Here is a 26879-nt window from a genome sequence, read left to right on the forward strand (position 1 = left end):
TTAATACAGGGGACCACTATGTCGTTTGTCCCCTGTATTTAGCACAACCAGTACTGGGGCTCCAAAGCCCGGGGCTGGTTGTTTTCTGGGGGGGGCTATGCTTTTTTTTTTTTTTACACATTCAACTTTTAACATAGATGCGTAGATCTCACTGCTGCATTCGTCCATCTGTGACTTATTGATTTGATTTTCTCAGGTGTATACGCACTACCAGTGAGCCCTCTGTTGCCCACTGATGCCCCCTTTGCTCTGCACCACTGCTGCTGCCGCTACCCCACACGCCTACAGCCGTCTCACACTCTGCACCTCCCATACCACCTCCTGTGTGCTGTCCCCTCTTCCACCTGCGTTAGAGCACCATTTTGTTGCCCTTCTCCCCTGCAGGTGGCCCAGTTTGCTCATCCAAACCCTGATAGTTAATACATTTTGAAAAAGCTATGAAATTCCATAGACAAATAACCTTACGGTTACATATGTCCCATTGAGGCTGCTTAGACATGATCTGAAAATTCACAAAACCTATTGAATTTCTGCCACTCAAACTTCAAAAAGCAATGACATTATGACGCCTTAATGGACGTGTTCCTTGTGCAATACAGATATGGGGAAACAGAGTGGCACAGATTGGGGGGACAGTGACATGGATGGGGGTAGAGAGTGGCATGGACATGGGAAGACAGAGCAGTGCAGATGGGTAAAGACAGATTGGTGCGGATGAGAGAACACAGACTAACACAAATAGGAGAACACACAGCTGTAGGGATTGGGGAAGACAGAGTGGTGCTGGTGGTGGGAGTAGACAGAGTTGCACGGTTGGGGGGGACAGAGTGGTGCAGATGGAGGAAGAAAGAGTGCCACAGAGGAAAGAAAGACAGCGGCGTGGCTTAGGGGAAGGCAGTGGTGCAGAAGAAAACAGAGTGGCACAGATGCAGGGCAGTGCAGATGGAGAAAGACTGATTGTGTGGATCAGAGAACACAGACTACCATAGTTCGGAGACCACACAGCAGTAGGGATTGGGGAAGACAGATTGGTGTGGATGAGAGAACACAGACTACCATAGTTCGGAGACCACACAGCAATAGGGATTGGGGAAGACAGATTGGAGTGGGTGGTGGGGGGAGACAGAGTTCAATGGTTGGGGGGGTCAGAGTAGTGCAGATGGAGGAAGAAAGAGTGCCAGGGATGAGAGAGACACAGCAGCGTGGCTGTGGAGAAGGCACGGATGCAGGGCGGTGCGGCTGGGGAAAATCATTGGTGCGGATGAGGAAACACAGACTATCACAGTTGGGGGACCAGACAGCAGTAGGGATTGGGGTATATATAGCAGCATGGAGGCATATAGGGGAAGATATTGTACATGTATAGACAGAGTATGATAGTTTTAAAAATAAGGGAGCTGAACGTGTATCTAAATGAGATAAATGTATGCAGTGAGAAGGATGCTGGAAGCCAGTGAGATTATTGTGGTGACTGAATGGGAGGATTGTGGGCACTGAGGGCCTGATTCAGAGCCGCTCATAAGCGGCCGCTCGTTCGCCCCGAGCGATGTTCGCACATCTGCGCATGCGTATGGGTCATAATGTGCATGCGCCAACCAGTCAGTGCGGTCAGAAATCTTGTGCTCGCAAAATTAGGGGCTGCTAATTTGATTGACAGGATGAGGCATTTGTGGGTGGTAACAGGGGAAAGTGCTTGAAAACGGGAAGTGGAGAGCCGAACGCAGGCGTGCCAAATGGTCAAAACTGGTGTTTTAAGGGTGTGCATAATTAAAAAAGCAGCGTCATCGACCACGTCACTTTGTTGACTTTTAGCCGCATGACGTATGATGCGAACGGCCAAGGGGCGTCTTTACAAAATAGCGAGCGCATGTTTCGGATGCTCGCTCAGACATAGAGGCATCAACAGACCGCAAAGAGCGAGCTCTCAATTTAAATAGCCAGCCCCTTTTTCTGGACGAGTGAGCGCAAATAGCGTCCGGCTCTGAATCAGGCCCTGAGTGAGATGTGGGAGTCACATAACTGCTGTGACCTTAGTTGCATAGACTGCATGTGTGTATTCCAATGAGCACACAATTTTGTGAATTAGCAGCTCAGTTTTGTGAGTGACAGCAATCTCATTCTGTGAGTGTGCTAAATCTGCAGTTAACCACAGGGTGTGATGGCATACCATATCTGTATTGCGTAAGGAACACATCCATTAAGGCGTCAGCCTTAATGATCATAATTTCATTGCTTTTTGAAGTTTGAGTGGCAGAAAATCAATAGGTTTTGTGAATTTTCAGATCATGTCTAAGCAGCCTTAATGGGACATATGAAACTGTAAGGTTTCTTGTCTCTGGAATAAATATATGTATAAATATAGTTGTCAAAACCGAATAATTGGGTAGGACAGAATCTGTTTGCCTATCAGGAAAACCTGATTGGCAAACAGTCTTGCTGCCATCTTGTGAATGGCAGCAAGACTCTATTTTAGAAAGGAAAGCTTACACAAGTGCCATTTTGTCAAAAATACATAGTACACAATCCACAGTGCAAAATTGATAAAAGTAGCAATTTTGCTACTCACAACGCAAAGTTGCTAAAAAGTAGCACGAACAGCTTTTTAACAATCTTCCCCTAACACCGACCGACGGTGTTTAGCAGACATAAAATAACTTTGCAACACATTAAAATCACCACAGACTTATATTTGAGCAGTAGCAAAGTAGTGGTGTTTGCCCCAGCATTCACATTAACACATACACGATGTAGCAAAAAAGTAGCAAATTAGTGGTGTTTTCCCTGCACTTCATGTTAAACATAGGACAACGTAAAATAGCTATTTAGACGCACAGCCAGCTTTTTAGTGACCTTTCCCAAACCCATACAGGCATGCTCACACACATACACAGAAGCCTTTCCAACTTAGTGCTGGTCGCTAAGTGCCCCACAGACCCTCAAACACACAACACAATTTTGTGTCATTTGTCACCGCATACACATTTAAAAGCAATGGTCCCGCAGCGCGAAAGGAATGATTATTACTTGGTTTAATCGCAATGTCAGCATATAAAGAAATTAATGTTTTCTGTAACTATGGCTTAGTAAAGGCCAATTGGACCGTGTTTGGTGCCGTACTGATCTACTCACAGAGTTCCGGTGGCATCGGTGAGGAGATCAGAACATGCGGCTATGAAATGAAATATGAATGTTAGAGAGAATAACTTCTTGAAATGTTGAATGCCATAGTTAGATTAGATTTATTATGCAGCGGGAAGGTGAACACAATCAGGCTGGGTTGAGTCTTTGCACTGACCTATGAATTGTACCGTAATGGAAGAAGCAAGAAGAGGAACCAATGAGAACCTGCCAACGTATTCTATTGTATTGCTTATCCCAGTACGGCTATATATGTGAGTGCTCTGAAACAAGATGCCAGTCTGCGGTGTTCATGTTATGCTGTTCGACGAAGGTCTCATTATTGATGCCGGTATCTGGTCCCAGAGCGCACGCGTATGTATTGACTGTACCTTATGACCTAATGTTTGTACAATTTAGTTTGCACTCATTGTTTGATCATAGCGTGGTAACATCTGTACTTTTACCTGAATAATAATCTTTAGTGCGTTGGACCGCTATTCAACTGTCTTAGAGTTTTATTAATGGTATAATTAAACACAGCGCTAATTAGCAACACCTTATGGTTTTAGAAGGTATAGGCAGGTTTTGTCTTAGAGGTTCTAGACAGGTGAATCTTAGAGGTTTATAGGCAGGAATGTACTAAAGGTTTATTTACGATTCAACAGTTGGGGGCTCGTAGGTTTATCACGTTATCTGATACACGTTAACACTCGGTCAGTTCCCTCTCAGCAAAAGGGTGGAGGCGCCTTTTGTGAGACGCATTAGTCTTTCATTACCACAGTGTTGCTGAGAGCGTACTGCCGGTTATTGTGTAGAGGAAGCGCTGATCAGAATCCAGGGACAAGAAGAGAAAAGTAGTTTTCTCTCGATGATAAAAGTTTAGAGGGAGTAGCATAATAGCGTTAAGGTAATAACATGTGGGCCTGGTCACATCACTGTGTATGCGACTAGTCGCACAATTGCGTACACATACTTCCGGTTGTGCTGCCACGTGTTTGAACAAAGCCATTGAGGTTTTCGTTTTTTTTCTATTTCCAAAATCTGGATTAACGTGTATTTTACTGCGCAGGAAAAAAGTGTGAACCAGTGAATACTTGTTGAACAAAGTTAAGGGTATCGTATGATCCTTAAGGGCTAGGTGCAAGGGTTAGCCTAGCCGCTCGGTAAGCAGCTTTACCATTCAGTACACAGAGCAGGTGTATGGTTTGTTATTTTTGTTAGGGACCGGCTCTCAGTGTGACTGCAATGTTCAATAAAATTTGAGCATTTTAGTTGAGCCGCACTAGGTGTGATTGTGAGCTGAGAGATAATAGGTGAGCGGGGGCATCTAGAATTTCTTCCGTAGGTGAGCGGGGGCATCTAGAATTTCTTCCGTAGGTAAACGGGGGCATCTAGAATTTCTTCCGCAGGTGAGCGGGGGCATCTAGAATTTCTTCCGTAGGTAAGTGAGAGTATCTAGATTGTCTTTCACCAGTTTAAATCTGTATTGAAAAGCATAGGATTTTGTCCCAGAATGGGAGCCATGCAAACAGTAGAGATGTTAGACAATGATGTGCTGCTAATGGAGGCACCGATCGCATCATGCATACCAAGTACGATACTTATGCAATAAGGTATTGTGATTTATGGTTTAATATGACGAGGAAGAGTGTTAGACCATTTCCCAGAATTGCTAGTTTTGATAAAAATGTGTTAGACAATGTCCAGGATCACATCAGTATGGTGCGATCCAGAGAGAAAAAGGTTAAATATTTTGAATGTTTAAAACTATGGCAGCACGAGGGGGAAATGTTGCTGAAGGAGGTACCCGCGACGCAAACAGGTGTCGCGGGCACAGTCTCGGGCAATGCGCCGGTGACGCTAAATAGCGCTGCGGATGCATCGCTTGATAGCGTGCATGCACTGCAAGGTAGCATTGCAGAAGGTAGTACAGATGGTTCACGCGCACCACCGCCGCCCTATGCGGATGGGGGTGTAGGTGCAGTAAATGTAAAAAAAAACCATAAAAATGTAACAAGCAACTTGTACCCTCTCTTAAGCAATTATAAAGAAAATGTTCATGATGCGGATAATGAGCCTATTGTAATGTCTGCCATTTCCCATGCTGTGCATATGATAGATGCTGCATAACCACAATCATGAGTGGTGCCGCCATCTCCATCGGTAACAGCAAGGGAAGTGTTAGTGCCCTCTGCACCCATAGAGGAAGTTGTTCATACAGTACGCAGCAGCAGCAGACTAAACACCCAGCCAGGTAACCAGGTCAAAGGTAGCAGCGCTACCAGTCTGCATCCCATTTGGACAATAACTGTTCCGAATGGAAATGCAGATGCAAACGTTGTAGTACCCACGAGGGAAGTGGTAATGCATTGTCCATGGACAAGAGCAGAACTGAATTCCATCATAAATGATTTCCCCAATCCCAAAAAGGAACTAGCCAAATGTCAAAGATTTTTGAGAAATTTGGGTAGTTCACATGAGCCCACTAATAAAGATTGGCGTGTGGTGTTAAGGGCCTGTCTGCCACGCAATACCGATGTGACAAAATTTATCACGGATTGTGTATTGGATGGTGACGTTCCCTTAACAGACCAAGTAAACCAAGGTAACATTTCCCGTATTGTAACTCAATTGGGTATATATTTTCCAGTAGTAGTTAACTGGAACAAAATTTTCACAATTAAGCAAAAGGAGAGTGAAACTGCAGAAGACTATTGAGACCAGTACACTGGGATAGAAGATATTAAAGATAGCACTCACCACAGGGGAATGATAGTCACGGTACTCATGGATGGTCTGAAAGACGATTTAAAGATTCGGGTTCAGACCTCACAACCTGGCTGAAGGGGACTCACAATAGATAACCTCATAGAGTCTGCCATAGAACATGATAAAAATATCACAAAGAAGAGAGAGACCCAGAGCGAGAAACTAATGGCTGTCAGTATCCAAGCTCTGGAAGGAATGACAATAACATCATAGCCAACCGACACACCTGCACCCACACACACACCTGCACCTGAACAATTACACGTCCTCACCAATCCTACACCACAGCAAACACATCCTTACCCCACATATCATACACAACCACAGGCCTCATACTACCCACAAACTTCATACCTCCCACAATACCCTTATCCTTCACATCCTTACCCTCCCTATCCTTACCCATACCCACCATCTTTCCCTCTTGCTCAAATCCCACAACAATCTTTTCATCCACCCCGTTCAAAATTATGTTTTTTTAACTGTCACCAAGTGGGACACATAAGTAAGTACTGCAAAGTGAATAACACCACACAGGAACACGAGTTTCCCACGGGTTCACATAGGTAACCCCAGTATCTTCTCCCAGGCCTTATATGACTGTTTATAATCTTTTCAACCTATCAATGGATCTGTTCTAATGTAAAATGTGGATGATTTATTGTTGTGTTTTAGGTCATGTTTAAATGATATTAAACTGTTGTGCTTTATCTCCCACTCATAGGACACAAGGTTGCTAAGGATAAATGGCTGCCATGCCAGGCTGAGGTCGACTACTCGGAATACTATCCAAGCCAGTGGCCCAGGCATTATTTAGAGCAGTAGCTATTAATAACAAGATTTAATTGCAGGAACCTGTATGCAGATACTATATCCCTAGAATTATTAAAAATGATAGGGGACTTATTTTACAGGTGACGTTTCCAAGAACATGTGTAAGATGATGGGTAACAACACTAAAATTATGCCAGACTGTCTTTTCCTTTATTTGCCTTGAGATACTGTTCAAACAGGCAGCCTCATGTGAAAAATTGATAATGAGGTTACTGTGCAGGGTCTCACGAAGATGAATGAGAATAACCAAAATTGAAAGTGTTATTAACTAACATGTCTAATGCAAACTGTCATGATGTCAAATGTGGAAGAATTTGTTATGATCCAAAATTTTTTTAGCTCAGGTCGTTTGACTGATCGGTGGAAAGGTCCATATCTGACGATACAGCATCCTCAAAGGGTGGCCGGGGAAGATACGTGGGTCCATTCCACTCACTATAGGGAGGTTAACCAACTGGTGGAGATACAAGGCAGAGACAAGGCCAATAACGTGGACCTGTCAATTGCGAGCTTGTGCCGGAAGGATTAAAAAGGTGACGGTGAGATATATGAGCTAAGGAAATGTGTAGATCAGTGCTTCCAGCAATGGAGAGGTCTGCTGTGGTCATCCTAGTTCTTTTTCTTTCCAGAGTTTTTTGTTTTTGTCATGATGATCTGTTTGGGGATACTCAGTATCTGTGATGGGGGACCGATAAAGGAGATGTGAGCTGATGGCAGAGCTGATGGAGTGGAGTCAGGAGGAGGAGTGCTATACCAAATCAGGGGAGTGCTGGTCCAATTTCAGTACAGTAAATTGTTGTGAAAAAGTGAATAACAATAATAAGGAAGAACTGTATTACAATCCTGAGTTATGATGTAGTGTATAACAATGTAGCCTGAGTTTGAGTGGTCGTGCATGGATATAACATTTATGTTGTTTTAAGTCATCTTAGGTAATGCAGTCCCAACCCCTTCCAAGGCTCTCCTTATAGGATAGGTGCATCCCCACATCTTTCCCCTGATCCCTTAAGGATCCGTGGTGTGCGTATAAGGGCAGTTTTATGTCCCTCCCAGAGATGCATTATCTGAATTGTTCAAATGACCATACTGTGTCATACCATAATAACATTGAACGGTATATTCTCATGCATGGCTAAACAGATTCAGAATAGGTTTTGATAGCGCTTGATTGGCTATCAAAGGGCGGACTGTCGAAACCGAATAATTGGGTAGGATAGAATCTGTTTGCCAATCAGGAAAACCTGCACGACGCCATCTTGTGAATGGCAGCAAGACTCCATTTTAGAAAGGAAAGCTTGCACAAGCGCCATTTTGTCAAAAATACATAGTACACAATCCACAGTGCAAAATTGATAAAAGTAGCAATTTTGCTACTCACAACGCAAAGTTGCTAAAAAGTAGCACGAACAGCTTTTTAACAATCTTCCCCTAACACCGACCGACGGTGTTTAGCAGACATAAAATAACTTTGCAACACATTAAAATCACCACAGACTTATATTTGAGCAGTAGCAAAGTAGTGGTGTTTGCCCCTGCATTCACATTAACACATACGCGATGTAGCAAAAAGTAGCAAATTAGTGGTGTTTTCCCTGCACTTCATGTTAAACATAGGACAACGCAAAATAGCTATTTAGATGTACAGCCAGCTTTTTAGTGACCTTTCCCAAACCCATACAGGCATGCTCACACACATACACAGAAGCCTTTCCAACTTAGTGCTGGTCGCTAAGTGCCCCACAGACCCTCAAACACACAACACAATTTTGTGTCATTTCTCCCCGCATACACATTTAAAAGCAATGGTCCCGCAGCGTGAAAGGAATGATTATTACTTGGTTTAATCGCAATGTCAGCATATAAAGAAATTAATGTTTTCTGTAACTATGGCTTAGTAAATGACAACTGGACCGTATTTGGTGCCGTACTGATCTACTCTGTTCCCACAGCGTTCCGGTGGCATCGGTGAGGAGATCAGAACATGCGGCTATGAAATATGAATTTTAGAGAGAATAACTTCTTGAAATGTTGTATGCCATAGTTAGATTAGATTTATTATGCAGCGGGAAGGTGAACACAATCAGGCTGTTAGAGGCTGGGTTGAGTATTTGCACTGACCTATGAATTGTACTGTAATGGAAGAAGCAAGAAGAGGAACCAATGAGAACCTGCCAACGTATTCTATTGTATTGCTTATCCCAGTACGGCTATATATGTGAGTGCTCTGAAACCAGATGCCAGTCTGCGGTGTTCCTGTTATGCTGTTCGACGAAGGTCTCATTATTGATGCCGGTATCTTATTGACTGTACCTTATGACCTAATGTTGGTACAATTTAGTTTGCACTCATTGTTAGATCATAGCGTGGTAACATCTGTACTTTTACCTGAATATTAATCTTTAGCGCGTTGGACCGCTATTCAACTGTTTTAGAGTTTTATTAATGGTATAATTAAACACAGCGCTAATTAGCAACACCTTATGGTTTTAGAAGGTATAGGCAGGTTTTGTCTTAGAGGTTCTAGGCAGGTGAATCTTAGAGGTTTATAGGCAGGAATGTACCAAAGGTTTATTTATGATTCAACATAGTATATATATCCTCCTCCTGTAGACTGTCAGAATAAGCTTCTATGCAGAAGCTCATTCTGACTAAGGGCCAGGCAGATGCGGATCTGGGTCACATTACCGGCCTGGCCATCCGCTGTGCTGCCCGATCGGAGAGCTCCGATCGCAGCAGTGCGATGGGGGAGAGAGTCACTGGGTAGCTGCGCTGGCTCTGGGGTTGGTTGGAGTAGCGGCTAGCGGCAGGCGGCGGTGGCGGGGGGGACACAGACAGACAGGCAGAGCTCAGCCCTGGAATGCCCCTAGCATTCTGAGTCACCCCTAGGCATTTGCTTATAATGCCTATGCCTAGGGCCGGCTCTGAACAAGGGCATATATCAGGTACAAACAGGCAGGGAATAGATCCAGGTACATCCTGAAGGACAGGACTATGGGGTCTATTTACTAAGCAGTGTGAGGAGCCAGAATGAAAAGTGATAAGAAAGTGATAAGGTGCCAGCCAATCAGCTCCTAACTGTCATCTCACAGGCTGTGTTTGAAAATTGACAGTTAGGAGCTGATTGACTGGCACCTTATCACTTTCTTATCACTTTTCATGTGTCCCTAACACTGCTTAGTAACTAGACCCCTATGAGCCTTGTGTAAGTTGCAGGGAGAACATTAGTGTTGGAGTAAACTGAAGGCTACTTGCAGCAGAACTGTAGCAGGAATCCAAACAAACAAGCAGGAAGGTACAGGGAGCTGGTCACCTCTATGGCTGGCATGGACTCTATAACCAGCAGGGACCAATCAGGCTGCCCGCTGGGACAAGCCCCCAAGTCAGGGAGACATGCTGCAGCTGCTGGGATGGGAGAGCCGGTGACAGGCATCCTGGCTGCTGTGGCAACCAGCAGGACCAAAACCACCCCCAGGCTGATATCACCGCATCATACAGTGGCCCGGTTACTAGGTAGCAGCTGGGACCTGGCAGGGGAATGTGAGCCGCTACAGCTCATAACAGTGACATGTTTTCCCATTGTTCTTTGTACATAAAGGCATACACAGACCCCAGCCACTGTTACCTATAAGATAAATGTGCAAAGTGGGTGTAGTATGAAAAGGCGACAGTCATACCAGAAGAATGTCAGCAGGCTATGAATATTACATGTTACATGTATTCATAAATGACCAGGGAAGGGGGGAATAGGGGGATATAGTTTGAGCACAGGATATAATATATTGGATATAATTAGTCAAAAGAATAATGAAAATCCACAATTATAAATATCAAACCCTAGTATAGGTGTCAAGCAAAAATATTGTAAAGTGTGGAGGTGCTCCCCATGAGAGTATAGATAAACGTAGTATGGGGGAGAAGAAGAAAACTCTCTTGTTGGGGGCACTCGAATGTAAAGGTTATAATAAGAATAATATATAAAAAATAACTTTTATTAGATATATTTTAAAATACCAAAAACAAGTCTGAGCCTGTTACTTATTGGCATTATTGTTGGAATAACAGCTATAAATTATCACAAGCAGAACACGAACATACATAGAACATAAGACAACATATAATACAATACTTATCACAATTATGTGAAGCTAAGTGAAATATTACTAATAGGTCTATAATTCTCTGTCTCATACAATATTGAGACCTATATAAAACATTTACTAGTTCAATGACCTCATAATGTCGTCATAGCACAATGGCTAATCAGCATTACGGCAGAAGCATACAAGGAAATCTTCTAGAAAAGAATGTGATAATAACCATACAATATTCAATATAGGTTACGTGAGATATCACAGCATAATAACACTGAACAGTAATCAGAGAAATACAATGATAAGGGGGTCAGATGAAATAATAGCTGACCCTGCAAATATCAAAATGAATATAAGTAAATCACAGGTTGTAATGAGAGGCAGATCACACGTAGGTCGCCTGTGATGCCACCCAGGTACTTGTAGACAGTAAGGTTATAGGAAAAAGTAAAGCTACTCCTTTATGTGGAGTTTACAAAATAGCAGCTGCTGCATGCCATTGTATAACCATTGAATGGCATGTGAGCGTACTTTAAAGGTACTCCCAGGGTAGGGAATAAGTACAATGAGTATCTGCTGTTGGACTGCGTTAAAAAGAAGGTCCTGGTGTAAACATTGCAGGAACCTCTAATAGGCGCACCCCAATGAGAGTACTCATAGAGACAATAGTTATCGTAATGAAATAACACAGCATAGGTTTGTGATCTGTGCTGCTGCCGGTCATATACCAAAGGTAGTGGTGAGTGGTGGGAAACCCAGATGGCATATGCAGTGATAGGAAGAAAGAGTATGAGTGTAGCTGCACTATGGCTAGTACAGGACAAGAGGAGCTCTGTTGCCCTAAAGGTATTGCAGGGTCACAAACTTGTCTCTGTTAAATAAAGCCACTCAGTGCGCTAAAGAAAGTGTAGTATGAAAAGTACCTGAGCGCTCTCCTCCAGGGAGCTGGTGTGTAGTATAGAAAATCTGCCACTAGAAGAGCCTGTCAGTATGCTGCCATGATGAATCCCGCCTGTACACAGCCAGATTCGCGGGTCTGAGATGCGCGTTTCACTGTCGCTTCCTCAGTCAGATACATGTATTCCAAGTGTTCTTTTGTACATAAAGGTTATAAATGTTGACAAAGAATTTAGGTTCTAATATGTCGACATGTAAAAGGTTGACATAGGTAATAAGCAAAAACCATATTTTGACATTCTGGTGTTGACATTATTAACATGTCAACATTTTAATTCATTTTGACATGTTGGTTGTCAACCTAAAGTTCATGTCAACATTCTATCGATATTCAGACCGTCTGACTGGATACCGTGCCAAGTGGCTTATCCCCTTTACCTGTAAGTATACCTTCCATCATTGTGTGCAGCTGGATCTGGGGATAGGGCATGGCCATGTCACAAGGGGCGTATCTGTATCATGAAGTGAGCATGGCCACAACCACCGGGGAGGCACTGAGCACTGAAAAGTGTTGTTCTTCCCCTTCTCCCCCTCCTGTACTGCACCCATTCACCACTGACTTACCTTCCAACTGCCACTCAGATGAAGATAATGCAGTCCCAACTGTAATGGTGGAATAGATCTATCAGGTTGGGCAGTTGGTAGATATGATGTGAGTGTGTTTTTGCAGGCAGCCAGGTACTTTGCTGTGTCAACCTATGATGGAATCTGCAAGGACCTACAAGCTGAGGACAGATACCAACTCTGCAGACACTGTGCTGAGAAGGACATCTGGAAAAGGTGAGTCCAGGAAAGAGGGTAGAAGATGGGAGAAGGGCTAGATACCTTTTATTTGTTACAGTTTCAGTGAGTTCTAATTCAAAACCAATTCATCTGTTCATATATGTGGCACATAGTGGCTGAGTTAGATGACTGATAGTATGGGGTTCTATAACACAGCTAACACATGAGTGATGTTTTATATGGACACATTTCCAGATTAAACCAAGCTTGTCTTCTGATTCTTTACCCACCTTGGTCTATTTCTTTCCCACTTTCCATGATATTAGGGGTACAACCTTTCCATGTTCAGATTCTCTGACAGGAGCTGTGATAAGGGTTATGGGCAAAACCGCAGTAGTGATACAACCTTTTAATTTTCAGATTTTAGGTTGGAATATGCCCCTTTATATGTCATCTGCACCTTATATGTCATCAGAGCCACTACATGCCTCTTTATATGCCCCAGAGCTCTCTGATGCCATTATATATCAGACCAGATCCCCAACATGCCCCTATATATCATATACCATCAGTGCCACTACATGCCTCTTTATATGCCCCAGAGCTCTCTGATGCCATTATATATCAGACCAGATCCCCAACATGCCCCTATATATCATATACCATCAGTGCCACTACATGCCTCTTTATATGCCCCAGAGCTCTCTGATGCCATTATATATCAGACCAGATCCCCAACATGCCCCTATATATCATATACCATCAGTGCCAGTACATGCCTCTTTTTGTAAGTGCCCACACATGCCGCTTTAGTCATCAGTGTTTGCAAATGCCCACTTACCCATCAGTGTCAGCATGTGTCCCTTTGGCCATCAGTGCCCGAACGTGCCCCTTGGGCCATCAGACTTTCTTGACATACCTATCACAATGGCAGGGTCCAGTTCATTACTGGCTTCAGCGCCGCATTGAGCATACAGTATCAGCCAGGCAGAAGCAGGAGATGAGGCAGGACGGGTGAGAAGAGAACAATGGCCGACCTCACTGTAACCATGGCTGCACAGCAAAGGAGGATGGATGCAGGGCGTGGGTGGAGAGAACAATGGCCGTCCTCACTGTAACCATGGCTGCACAGCAAAGGAGGATGGATGCAGGGCGTGGGAGGAGAGAACAATGGCCGTCCTCACTGTAACCATGGCTGCACAGCAAAGGAGGATGGATGCAGGGCGTGGGAGGAGAGAACAATGGCCGACCTCACTGTAACCATGGCTGCACAGCAAAGGAGGATGGATGCAGGGCGTGGGAGGAGAGAACAATGGCCGACCTCACTGTAACCATGGCTGCACAGCAAAGGAGGATGGATGCAGGGCGTGGGAGGAAAGATAGCGCCAGCCAACTTTGTGAGGATGAGGTTGTATTTGAAGAATAAAACACTTTATCATTAACATATTCTAAATGCTTAGAACTGACAGAAGAAAAAAATTTTTTTATCTGGTGCACTTATAGGGTCAAGATATCCTGTATTTAATTCTCTGGAGCAATAATAAAATATAACTTTTATTTCAATATTCTTAAAATATAATAGCTAAGTCCAAAATATAGGCGAAATATGATTAAAACAGAAAAAGATAAGTAAAGAGTGTACACATATGTAGAATAGTATAAAGTGATTTAAAATGCCACCTGCTGCCGGTTAATTCAACATATTTATATTACCTAAGGCCTATATGGTGTAACTTATTCACATATTCCTCATATTATGATCTGAATTATATAAAAGTCTGTCTATCATGAGGATTATAGATGGTACTTAATAGTGCTAAATGGGGAATCCATTCTTAGATATTCTTGACAGTCATATATATAATATGAGGAATGTATAAGTTTAATGATGCACATTGTATATAGAGACATGTATATTTCAAAATTGGAGGATAGTCTCATATAGAGATACAATAGTTTTTATTTAACACATTTCTTATCCTATTATATGATTAGAATAAGCATCACATATCACTTATATCACTTATTAAATCACTTATTATATTTAATCACATATGTCATATATCACTGTATTATCAGTAGGGTTAGACCATGAGATATATATTTTTGAATGCTCATGATTTTCTCCCGATCTTATTTATCCTTAATAAATTAATTAATAACTTTTTCACGTATTGATTATTTTCACCAATTATATTTTTGTCTTTGGTTGATGTGTGTTTTTTGTTTTTTTCACATACTTCTTACACTACAGCACTTTATTATTTTTATATTGAAAGTAACACACATTAATGGATTGGGAATGTGATGGGACAACTAATATAAATATATATCAACATAATATATCATTTGTAGGTTGAATTTTGTACGATCTATGCATAGATCTCATATAATATGACATGTATTTTATTATTATTATTGATATTACATGTTCTACTATACTTAATTTTATTATCTGCAGTCAACATGGTTAAGGAATTTTTATATTTTCTGATATATTTTTTTATTGTAATCTAATGTTAATTAACATCTCTTATTTGAATTGTATCATACATGTGCATATATACGTATCTTTTTACATCATTGTCTCACTTCATGTTATTATTATATATTTATGGATCTAAACTAAAAGCCCAATATATTTAATATATGATTAAAATGTTCAGCATTATAAAAACAGCAAGTATTGCTATAGGGATTTTTATCAAAATAATGGAACTAAGAATGTGAAGGGACACACATATAGATATATGTATATATATCTTGGGGGGATGTTTGACACAAGAAAATGAGACACTAAAATGGATATGTGCAGTGCTGAAAGAACAGACAGGGATTGTTTAATATGAGTATCCTTTATTGGGGATAAAAGTTAAAATATTTAATATCCATTAATTTAAAGATTAAAAATGATATTAACACACCCTATTTAAACATCATATAAGTCATCTAATGGTTAATAATTATAAGGTTGGGACTGTTAAAATACTCATTTATTGTTAAGTTTTTAATAATATCAAAAAGTCCCATTCAAACACATTTATTACTAATTAGCACACCTGAGTAGTGACCAGATCATGGAGCAGATAGAAGAACCAATTAGAGAGAACAATAGAGAGAAAATTTAAACTGACCAATGAGATATCCTTTCATGGGATAAAAACACGATCCGGCAGGCATTCTGGTTGCACTGCCTAGACAAAGCTGCTATCGGCGAAACGCGCATCGGCATGCCACGCTGCCGCCGGCTATAGCACTATCATATGCAAAAACGTCAGTAATACCAGAAATACACATACATGTGAAACTGGGCTTGTGGGGACTGTTTGTAGTGGGAGAAGTGTGTGACGCTGTACTGTGACTGTAACAGACGGGCTAAATCGCTATAAGAAACCCACGGGTATATGAATGAGATTTGGGATATGAGTTGGTGCATGATAGCACAAACTAAACTAGCCTCATGAAAACTGTACAGCAATATAGATAAGGAGCTAAATCATATTATAGGAAGGCTCATTTTGCTTGAGATTAACAAGCGCATATATGTACTGTGAGGAAGCTCATGATTGAAGTATACTTATTATTGTATCTTTATTGCAATATGTTGCAGTCTTGTTGCAAATATCAAGGCAACAAATACTAACAGCCTTTGAATACTGATAGTGAAGACAAGATACAATATATATTCGGTAATAATTACTGTTACTCCCAAGCAATACAAGATTAGGATTATTTCCTAATACTTATAAAATACTGCAGGAGTAAAACGATATATTTTTCAAGTAATATAATATCTTTTCCTTCCCCTTACTCTTTCATTCTAATACTAGTCACACGTAACTCCCATCATATAACCATCCTCCGGGTGTAACAATTTGTGAATTATACGGAGCAACAACATAAACACCATTTCTTTATATGTGAATAAGTTACACCATATAGGCCTTAGGTAATATAAATATGTTGAATTAACCGGCAGCAGGTGGCTTTTTAAATCACTTTATACTATTCTACATATGTATACACTCTTTACTTATCTTTTTCTATTTTAATCATATTTCGCCTATATTTTGGACTTAGCTATTATATTTTAAGAATATTGAAATAAAAGTTATATTTTATTATTGCTCCAGAGAATTAAATACAGGATATCTTGACCCTATAAGTGCACCAGATAAAAATCTTGTCCTTTTTCTTCTGTCAGTTCTCATAATACTTACAAGATTATAAGGTAGCACCTTCACACATAATTGTAACCACAAATCAAATAAAAGTAGTGAAGTTGGAGGGTCTTTAAAATCAATCAGATAAATTCTCAGGAATGGAGATATATCTATAAATCTATTGGTGCGAGATCACATTTCTTGTTAGTTTTCATATTCTAAATGCTGCCTGTGTGGGATCACCTGCACCCCAGACAATGGACAGAGGACCGGACTTCCGGACTGTCTGGAGTACTCCTGGACGGGTGGCAACCCTACATAGTATCAAAATGAAATGTATGGAAAAGTCTGCCTAGTTCACAAGATAATTCAAAGTAATATAAAATATTTCTGTACTAATGTGTGCTGCTTTAGCTCTCGCCAGGGCCTTGCCGGCCATTCTACAGATCCAGACTTGAGTAATGCACTGGAAGCATCAAAATCCAACACGGTCATTTATTAGTACATTTATACAAGAGGAGGCGGGCGTGACTCAGAGCTGCATGCTAATTCCCACTGCGGGGACATTTTTGTGGAGTAGCACAAACCTTTTGGTAACCATAAACCCTATATAAGTCTTTGTAAGGATATAGAAAGGACAGGATGTAGGCATATAATGGTCAGGACATATGCATAGAAAGGTCAGGATCTAGACAAAGGTCGTTATATAGGCATAGAAAGGTCAGGATCTAGACAAAGGTCATTATATAGGCATAGAAAGGTCGTTATATAGGCATAGAAAGGTCAGGATCTAGACAAAGGTCGTTATATAGGCATAGGAAGGTCGTTATATAGGCATAGAATGGTCAGGATCTAGACAAAGGTCATTATATAGGCATAGAATGGTCAGGATCTAGACAAAGGTCATTATATAGCATTGAATGGTTGGGATCTGGGCATCGAAATTGTTGGTTTCTGGGTATAGAATGGTTGGAATATAGGCATAAAAAGGTTGTTCCATAGACATGGAAATGTCATTATATAAACATACAAATGTTGGAATCTAAACATGAAAGGTTGTTATATTGTCAGAAATGTCTTAAAATAGGCATAGAAAGGTTAGAATGTTGGCATAGAAAGATTGGGATATAGGCATAGAAAGGTTAGAATGTTGGCATAGAAAGATTGGGATATAGGCATAGAAAGGTTAGGATCTCGGCATAGAAAGGATGGGCTATAGGCATAGAAAGGTTAGAATGTCAGCATAGAAAGATTGGGATATAGGCATAGAAAGGTTGGGATCTCGGCATAGAAAGTATGGGATGTCGGCATACAAAGGTTAGAATGTCAGCATAGAAAGGTTGGGATATAGGCATAGAAAGATTGGGATATAGGCATAGAAAGGATGGGATATAGGCATAGAAAGATTGGGATATAGGCATAGAAAGGATGGGATATAGGCATAGAAAGGTTGGGATCTGGGCATAGAAAGGTTGGGATATAGGAATAGAAAGGATGGGATCTCAGCATAGAAAGGTTGGGATCTCGGCATAGAAAGGTTGGGATCTCGGCATAGAAAGGTTGGGATCTCGGCATAGAAAGATTGGGATATAGGCATAGAAAGGATGGGATATAGGCATAGAAAGGATGGGATATAGGCATAGAAAGGATGGGATATAGGCATAGAAAGATTGGGATATAGGCATAGAAAGGATGGGATATAGGCATAGAAAGATTGGGATATAGGCATAGAAAGGATGGGATATCGGCATAGAAAGGTTGGGATCTCGGCATAGAAAGGTTGGGATCTCGGCATAGAAAGGTTGGGATATAGGCATAGAAAGGTTGGGATCTCGGCATAGAATGGTTGGGATCTCGGCATAGAATGGTTGGGATCTCGGCATAGAAAGGTTGGGATCTCGGCATAGAAAGGTTGGGATCTCGGCATAGAAAGGTTGGGATCTCGGCATAGAAAGGTTGGGATCTCGGCATAGAAAGGTTGGGATCTCGGCATAGAAAGGTTGGGATCTCGGCATAGAAAGGTTGGGATCTCGGCATAGAAAGGTTGGGATCTCGGCATAGAAAGGTTGGGATATAGGCATGGTAAAGTCGGGGTCTATGCGTAATAAGAATCTAGGTAAAGAGGCAGTACACCATGTATGTAACCTAAGTGTGCTCACTTTGTCCAATTCACTTTCATAGCCAATAACTGTATAACAATATGGATCATATTATGCAGGGGGTAAATATTAGGAGCCCATATTATAACTTAAGGTGCCCACAACTAGGCGCTTAGGTCAAGATCCGATATCGTGTCCGATTTCTCCACCTGCAGTCGTGGGCACTATTTGGTGTTAAAAACTATCCAAATTGACCCACGATCTATCGTGAATCCTATACTATTCCAGTGCATCGTGACCGAGATTTAGATCTGAAGATGCGATGTACGACCAGCGGGTACGCGCATCGACATCGTAATCGTGAGTAGAGACTCACGATTAGGACATATTTTACACGATCTGTCGTCCCGATGCGTCGGAATCGGGCTGATGGTGTAAAATATCGCCTAGTGTGTGGGCACCTTTAGATTGAAATAGTTGATAAATGAAGAAATGGTGTCAGACTATTTGGTAGGTAAAGGTGGACTGTGGTGGATATAGAAACTCTGATACGCTTGGTATTAAGCCATCATTTTATTTCTTCATGCTTCTGTATCACTGGCAGCCCTGATGAAATAATAACACCTCTCCCCCATATGTTGTTCCCAGGACCGCTTCCAGTTCCGGGACCGTCTGTGTAACTACATCGAAGGGACTGGAATTCCGGCCTAGTCTTCCTTCTGCCCTCTTTGTTCCATCTGCTTTCACGCAACAAAACGCACTCCAGTAAAAGTCAGGCACATTAACTCGGCCTTGCAGCCACTTACCCTCCCCAGGAGTGAACCCAGAGAGAATAACCCCACTGATGACATGTGTCTGATCACAGGAGGGCAGAATCTGCTCACGCAAAAAGGTTTCATATTGATTCCAAGTTCCGCTGTTGAATGTGGACTCTTGGGGCGCCATATTGGTATATGTGAATGTGGAGAGCTGCGATGTGGTGCTGTGGTGTCCACTTGGGTTGACATGTCCACGGGTAAGACCAGAGTTTCTGTAATCATCATTCACTGCCTGACTTTCTATGACATTTTCCATGTTTTCCTGCATTGCAGCGTTTGATGGTTGCAGCATTTCCTGCTGAGGGATTTCCGCTAACTGTGAAAGAAAGAAAGATATAATTAGACAGAGACTGATGGAAATACAGCAATGTCTATGAAACAATAAACAACAGCCCCAGGCCTGTAAATTAACATAGGCCCATCACCCTGACAGAATTATGATCACCAGCCACCCAACTACCACATGGTCGGCCATAACTTCACAAAATGATGCAATGTTTGCATGCAGCCAGCCTTGTGTACAACCCCCGCTGATAGTGCCGCACCTTACATGCAGCCAGCCTTCTGTACAGCCCCCGCTGATAGTGCCGCACCTTAAATACAGCCAGCCTTCTGTACAGCCCCCACTGAGAGTGCCGCACATTACATGCAGCCATCCTTGTGTACAGCCTCCGCTGATAGTGCAGCACCATACATGCAGCCAGCCTTGTGTACAGCCTCCGCTGATAGTGCCGCACCATACATGCAGCCAGCCTTGTGTACAGAATCCGCTGATAGTGCCGCTCCTTACATGCAGCCATCCTTGTGTACAGCCTCCGCTGATAGTGCTGCACCTTACATGCAGCCATCCTTGTTTACAGCCCCCGCTGATAGTGCCGTACCTTACATGCAGCCAGCCTTGTGTACAGCCTACGCTGATAGTGCCGCACCTTACATAAAGCCAGCCTTGTGTACAGCCCCCGCTGATAGTGCCGCATCCTACATGCAGCCAGCCTTCTGTACAGCCCCCGCAGATCGTGCCGCCCCAACATGCAGCCTGCCTTGTGTACAGCCTCCGCTGATAGTGCCGCCCCTTACATGCAGCCATCCATGTGTACAGCCTCCGCTGATAGTCCGCCCCTTACATTCAGCCAGCCTTGTGTACAGCCTCCGCTGATAGTCCGCCCCTTACATTCAGCCAGCATGTGTACAGCCTCCGCTGATAGTGCCGCAACCTTACATGCAGCCAGCATGTGTACAGCCTCCGCTGATAGTTCCGCAACCTTACATGCAGCCAACATGTGTACTGCCTAAGCTGATAGTGCCGCACCTTACATGCAGCCAACATGTGTACAGCCTCCGCTGATAGTGACGAACCTTACATGCAGCCAGCCTTGTGCACATCCCCCGCTGATAGTGCCACACCTTACATGCAGCCAACATGTGTACAGTCTACGCTGATAGTGCCACACCTTACATGCAGCCAACATGTGTACAGTCTACGCTGATAGCGTTGCACCTTACATGCAGCCATCCTTGTGTACAGCCCCCGCTGATAGTGCCGCACCTTACATACAGCCAGCCTTCTGTACAGCCTCCGCTGAGAGTGCCGTACCTTACATGCAGCCAGCCTTGTGTACAGCCTCCGCTGATAGTGACGCACCTTACATGCAGCCAGCCTTGTGTACATCCCCTGCTGATAGTGCCAGACCTTACATGCAGCCAGCCTTGTGTACAGCCTCCGCTGAAAGTGCCGCACCTTACATGCAGCAGCCTTGTGTACAGCCTCCGCTGATAGTGCTGCACCTTACATGCAGCCAGTCTTGTGTACAGCCTCCGCTGATACTTCCACACCTTACATGCAGCCAGTATGTGTACAGCCTCCACTGATTGTGCCGCACCTTACATGCAGCCATCCTTGTGTACAGCCTCCGCTGAAAGTGCCGCACCTTACATGCAGCCAGCCTTGTGTACAACCAACGCTAAAAGTGCCGCACCTTACATGCAGCCAGCCATGTGAACAGCCTCCACTGATAGTGCCGCACCTTACATGCAGCCAGCCTTGTGTACATCCCCCGCTGATAGTGCCACACCTTACATGCAGCCAGCCTTGTGTACAGTCTCCGCCAATAGTGCCACACCTTACATGCAGCCAGCCTTGTGTACAGCCTCCGCTGATAGTGCCGCACCTTACATGCAGCCAGTCTTGGGTATAGCCTCCGCTGATAGTTCCACACCTTACATGCAGCCAGTATGTGTACAGCCTCCACTGATTGTGCCGCACCTTACATGCAGCCAGCCTTGTGTACAGTCTCCGCTGATAGTGCCGCAACTCACACGCATCCATCCTTGTGTACAGTCTACACTGATAGTGCCGCACCTTACATGCAGCCAGCCTTGTGTACATCCCCCCGCTGATAGTGCCACACCTTACATGCAGCCAGCCTTGTGTACAGTCTCCGCTGATAGTGCCGCAACTCACATGCATCCATCCTTGTGTACAGCCTCCACTGATAGTGCCGCACCTTACATGCAGCCAGCCTTGTGTACATCCCCCGCTGATAGTGCCGCACCTTACATGCAGCCAGCCTTGTGTACATCCCCCGCTGATAGTGCCACACCTTACATGCAGCCAGCCTTGTGTACAGTCTCCGCTGATAGTGCCACACCTTACATGCAGCCAGCCTTGTGTACAGCCTCCGCTGATAGTGCCGCACCTTACATGCAGCCAGTCTTGTGTACAGCCTCCGCTGATAGTTCCACACCTTACATGCAGCCAGTATGTGTACAGCCTCCACTGATTGTGCCGCACCTTACATGCAGACAGCCTTGTGTGCAGACTCCGCTGATAGTGCCGCAACTCACATGCATCCATCCTTGTCTACAGTCTACACTGATAGTGCCGCACCTTAAATACAGCCATCCTTGTGTACAGCCACCGCTGATAGTGCCACACCTTAAACACAGCCAGGCTTGTGTACAGCCTCCGCTGATAGTGCTGCACCTTACATGCAGCCTGCCTTGTGTACAGCCCCAACTGATTGTGCCGCAACCTTACATGCAGCCGTCCTTGTGTACAGCCCCCGATGATAGTGCCGCACCTTACATGCAGCCATCCTTGTGTACAGCCCCCGCTGATAGTGCCGCAACCTTACATGCAGCCAGCATTTGTACAGCCTCCGCTGATAGTGCCGCACCTTACATGCAGCCAGCCTTGTGTAAAGGTCTCTGCTGATAGTGCCGCACCTTACATGCAGCCAGCCTTGTGTACAGTCTCCGCTGATAGTGCCGTACCTTACATGCAGCCAGCCTTGTTTATCTCCTCCGCTAATAGTGCTGCACCTTACATGCAGCCATCCTTGATAGTGCCGCACCTTACATGCAGCCAGCCTTTTGTAAAGCCTCCACTGATATTGCCGAACCTTACATGCAGCCAGCCTTGTGTACATCCCCCGCTGATAATGCCACACCTTACATGCAGCCAGCCTTGTGTACAGTCTCCACTGAGAGTGCCACACCTTACATGCAGCCATCCTTGTGTACAGCCTCCGCTGACAGTGACACACCTTACATGCAGCCAGCCTTGTGTACAGCCTCCTCTGATAGTGCCGCACCTTACATGCAGCCAGCCTTGTGTACAGTCTCCGCTGATACTGCCGCACCTTACATGCAGCCAGCCTTGTGTGCAGCCTCCGCTGATAGTTCCGCACCCTACATGCTGCCGCCATGTGTACAGCCTCCACTGATAGAGCCGCACCTTACATGCAGCCAGCCTTGTGTGCAGCCTCCGTTGATAGTGCCGCACCTTACATGCAGCCATCTTTGTGCACAGCCTATGCTGATAGTGCCACACCTTACATGCAGCCAGCCTTGTGTACAGCCTCCGCTGATAGTGCCGCACCTTACATGCAGCCAGTCTTGTGTACAGCCTCCGCTGATAGTTCCACACCTTACATGCAGCCAGTATGTGTACAGCCTCCACTGATTGTGCCGCACCTTACATGCAGACAGCCTTGTGTACAGTCTCCGCTGATAGTGCCGCAACTCACATGCATCCATCCTTGTGTACAGTCTACACTGATAGTGCCGCACCTTACATGCAGCCAGCCTTGTGTACATCCCCCCCGCTGATAGTGCCACACCTTACATGCAGCCAGCCTTGTGTACAGCCCCCGCTGATAGTGCTGCACCTTACATGCAGCCAGCCTTGTGTGCAGCCTCCGCTCATAGTGGCGCACCATACATGCAGACTGCCTTGTATACAGAATCCGCTGATAGTGCCACACCTTACATGCAGCCAGCCTTGTGTACAGTCTCCGCTGATAGTGCCGCACCTTACATGCAGCCATCCTTGTGTACAGCCCACGCTGATAGTGCCGCACCTTACATGCAGCCAGCATTGTGTACAGCCTCTGCTGACAGTGCTGCACCTTACATACATCCAGCCTTGTGTACAGCCTCCGCTGATAGTGCCGCACCTTACATGCAGCCAGCCTTGTGTACAGCCTCCGCTGATAGTTCCACACCTTACATGCAGCCAACATGTGTACAGTCTACGCTGATAGCGTTGCACCTTACATGCAGCCATCCTTGTGTACAGCCCCCGCTGATAGTACCGCACCTTACATACAGCCAGCCTTCTGTACAGCCTCCGCTGAGAGTGCCGTACCTTACATGTAGCCAGCCTTGTGTACAGCCAACGCTAAAAGTGCCGCACCTTACATGCAGCCAGCCATGTGAACAGACTCCACTGATAGTGCCGCACCTTACATGCAGCCAGCCTTGTGTAAATCCCCCGCTGATAGTGCCACACCTTACATGCAGCCAGCCTTGTGTACAGTCTCCGCTGATAGTGCCACACCTTACATGCAGCCAGCCTTGTGTACAGCCTCCGCTGATAGTGCCGCACCTTACATGCAGCCAGTCTTGTGTACAGCCTCCGCTGATAATTCCACACCTTACATGCAGCCAGTATGTGTACAGCCTCCACTGATTGTGCCGCACCTTACATGCAGACAGCCTTGTGTGCAGACTCCGCTGATAGTGCCGCAACTTACATGCATCCATCCTTGTCTACAGTCTACACTGATAGTGCCGCACCTTAAATACAGCCATCCTTGTGTACAGCCACCGCTGTTAGTGCCACACCTTAAACACAGCCAGCCTTGTGTACAGCCTCCGCTGATAGTGCTGCACCTTACATGCAGCCTGCCTTGTGTACAGCCCCTACTGATTGTGCCGCAACCTTACATGCAGCCGTCCTTGTGTACAGCCCCCGATGATAGTGCCGTACCTTACATGCAGCCATCCTTGTGTACAGCCCCCGCTGATAGTGCCGCAACCTTACATGCAGCCAGCATTTGTACAGCCTCCGCTGATAGTGCCGCACCTTACATGCAGCCAGCCTTGTGTAAAGGTCTCTGCTGATAGTGCCGCACCTTACATGCAGCCAGCCTTGTGTATAGTCTCCGCTGATAGTGCCGTACCTTACATGCAGCCAGCCTTGTTTATCTCCTCCGCTAATAGTGCTGCACCTTACATGCAGCCATCCTTGATAGTGCCGCACCTTACATGCAGCCAGCCTTTTGTACAGCCTCCACTGATAGTGCCGAACCTTACATGCAGCCAGCCTTGTGTACATCCCCCGCTGATAATGCCACACCTTACATGCAACCAGCCTTGTGTACAGCCTCCGCTGATATTGCCACACCTTACATGCAGCCATCCTTGTGTACAGCCTCCGCTGACAGTGACACACCTTACATGCAGCCAGCCTTGTGTACAGCCTCCTCTGATAGTGCCGCACCTTACATGAAGCCAGCCTTGTGTACAGCCTCCGCTGATAGTGCCGCACCTTACATGCAGCTAGCCATGTGTACAGCCTCCTCTGATAGTGCCGCACCTTACATGAAGCCAGCCATGTGTACAGCCTCCGCTGATAGTGCCGCACCTTACATGCAGCCATCCTTGTGTACAGCCCCTGCTGATAGTGCAACACCTTACATTCAGCCATCCTTGTGTACAGCCTACGCTGATAGTGGCGCACCTTACATGCAGCCAGCCTTGTGTACAGTCTCCGCTGAGAGTGCCGCACCTTACATGCAGCCAGCCTTATGTACAGTCTCCGCTGATACTGCCGCACCTTACATGCAGCCAGCCTTGTGTGCAGCCTCCGCTGATAGTTCCGCACCTTACATGCTGCCGCCATGTGTACAGCCTCCACTGATAGAGCCGCACCTTACATGCAGCCAGCCTTGTGTGCAGACTCCGTTGATAGTGCCGCACCTTACATGCAGCCATCTTTGTGCACAGTCTATGCTGATAGTGCCACACCTTACATGCAGCCAGCCTTGTGTACAGCCTCCGCTGATAGTGCCGCACCTTACATGCAGCCAGTCTTGTGTACAGCCTCCGCTGATAGTTCCACACCTTACATGCAGCCAGTATGTGTACAGCCTCCACTGATTGTGCCGCACCTTACATGCAGACAGCCTTGTGTACAGTCTCCGCTGATAGTGCCGCAACTCACATGCATCCATCCTTGTGTACAGTCTACACTGATAGTGCCGCACCTTACATGCAGCCAGCCTTGTGTACATCCCCCTGCTGATAGTGCCACACCTTACATGCAGCCAGCCTTGTGTACAGCCCCCGCTGATAGTGCTGCACCTTACATGCAGCCAGCCTTGTGTGCAGCCTCCGCTCATAGTGGCGCACCATACATGCAGCCAGCCTTGTATACAGAATCCGCTGATAGTGCCACACCTTACATGCAGCCAGCCTTGTGTGCAGCCTCCGCTCATAGTGGCGCACCATAAATGCAGCCAGCCTTGTATACAGAATCCGCTGATAGTGCCGCACCTTACATGCAGCCAGACTTGTGTACAGTCTCCGCTGATAGTGCCGCACCTTACATGCAGCCATCCTTGTGTACAGCCCACGCTGATAGTGCCGCACCTTACATGCAGCCAGCTTTGTGTACAGCCTCTGCTGACAGTGCTGCACCTTACATGCAGCCAGCCTTGTGTACAGCCTCCGCTGATAGTGCCGCACCTTACATGCAGCCAGCCTTGTGTACAGCCTCCGCTGATAGTTCCACACCTTACATGCAGCCAACATGTGTACAGTCTACGCTGATAGCGTTGCACCTTACATGCAGCCATCCTTGTGTACAGCCCCCGCTGATAGTGCCGCACCTTACATACAGCCAGCCTTCTGTACAGCCTCCGCTGAGAGTGCCGTACCTTACATGCAGCCAGCCTTGTGTACATCCCCCGCTGATAGTGCCATACCTTACATGCAGCCAGCCTTGTGTACAGCCTCCGC

The 26879-nt window shown here is 45.0% G+C and overlaps 1 protein-coding gene across 1 annotated transcript in view; it reads right to left on the minus strand.

Moving 5' to 3' along the window:
- Positions 1-19350: 19350 nt before the first annotated feature.
- The window catches only part of LOC148443396 (endonuclease domain-containing 1 protein-like), a 44811-nt gene continuing 37282 nt past the window's right edge, over positions 19351-26879 (minus strand). Inside the window, exon 2 of the mRNA XM_088462883.1 lies at positions 19351-19890. Coding sequence (XP_088319009.1) covers positions 19351-19890 — 540 coding nt within the window. The remainder of the gene's footprint in view (positions 19891-26879) is intronic.

The sequence above is a fragment of the Taudactylus pleione genome, unplaced genomic scaffold (genome assembly GCF_031769625.1).
Source record: "Taudactylus pleione unplaced genomic scaffold, aTauple2 ptg001283l, whole genome shotgun sequence".
NCBI classification, from domain to species: domain Eukaryota; kingdom Metazoa; phylum Chordata; class Amphibia; order Anura; family Myobatrachidae; genus Taudactylus; species Taudactylus pleione.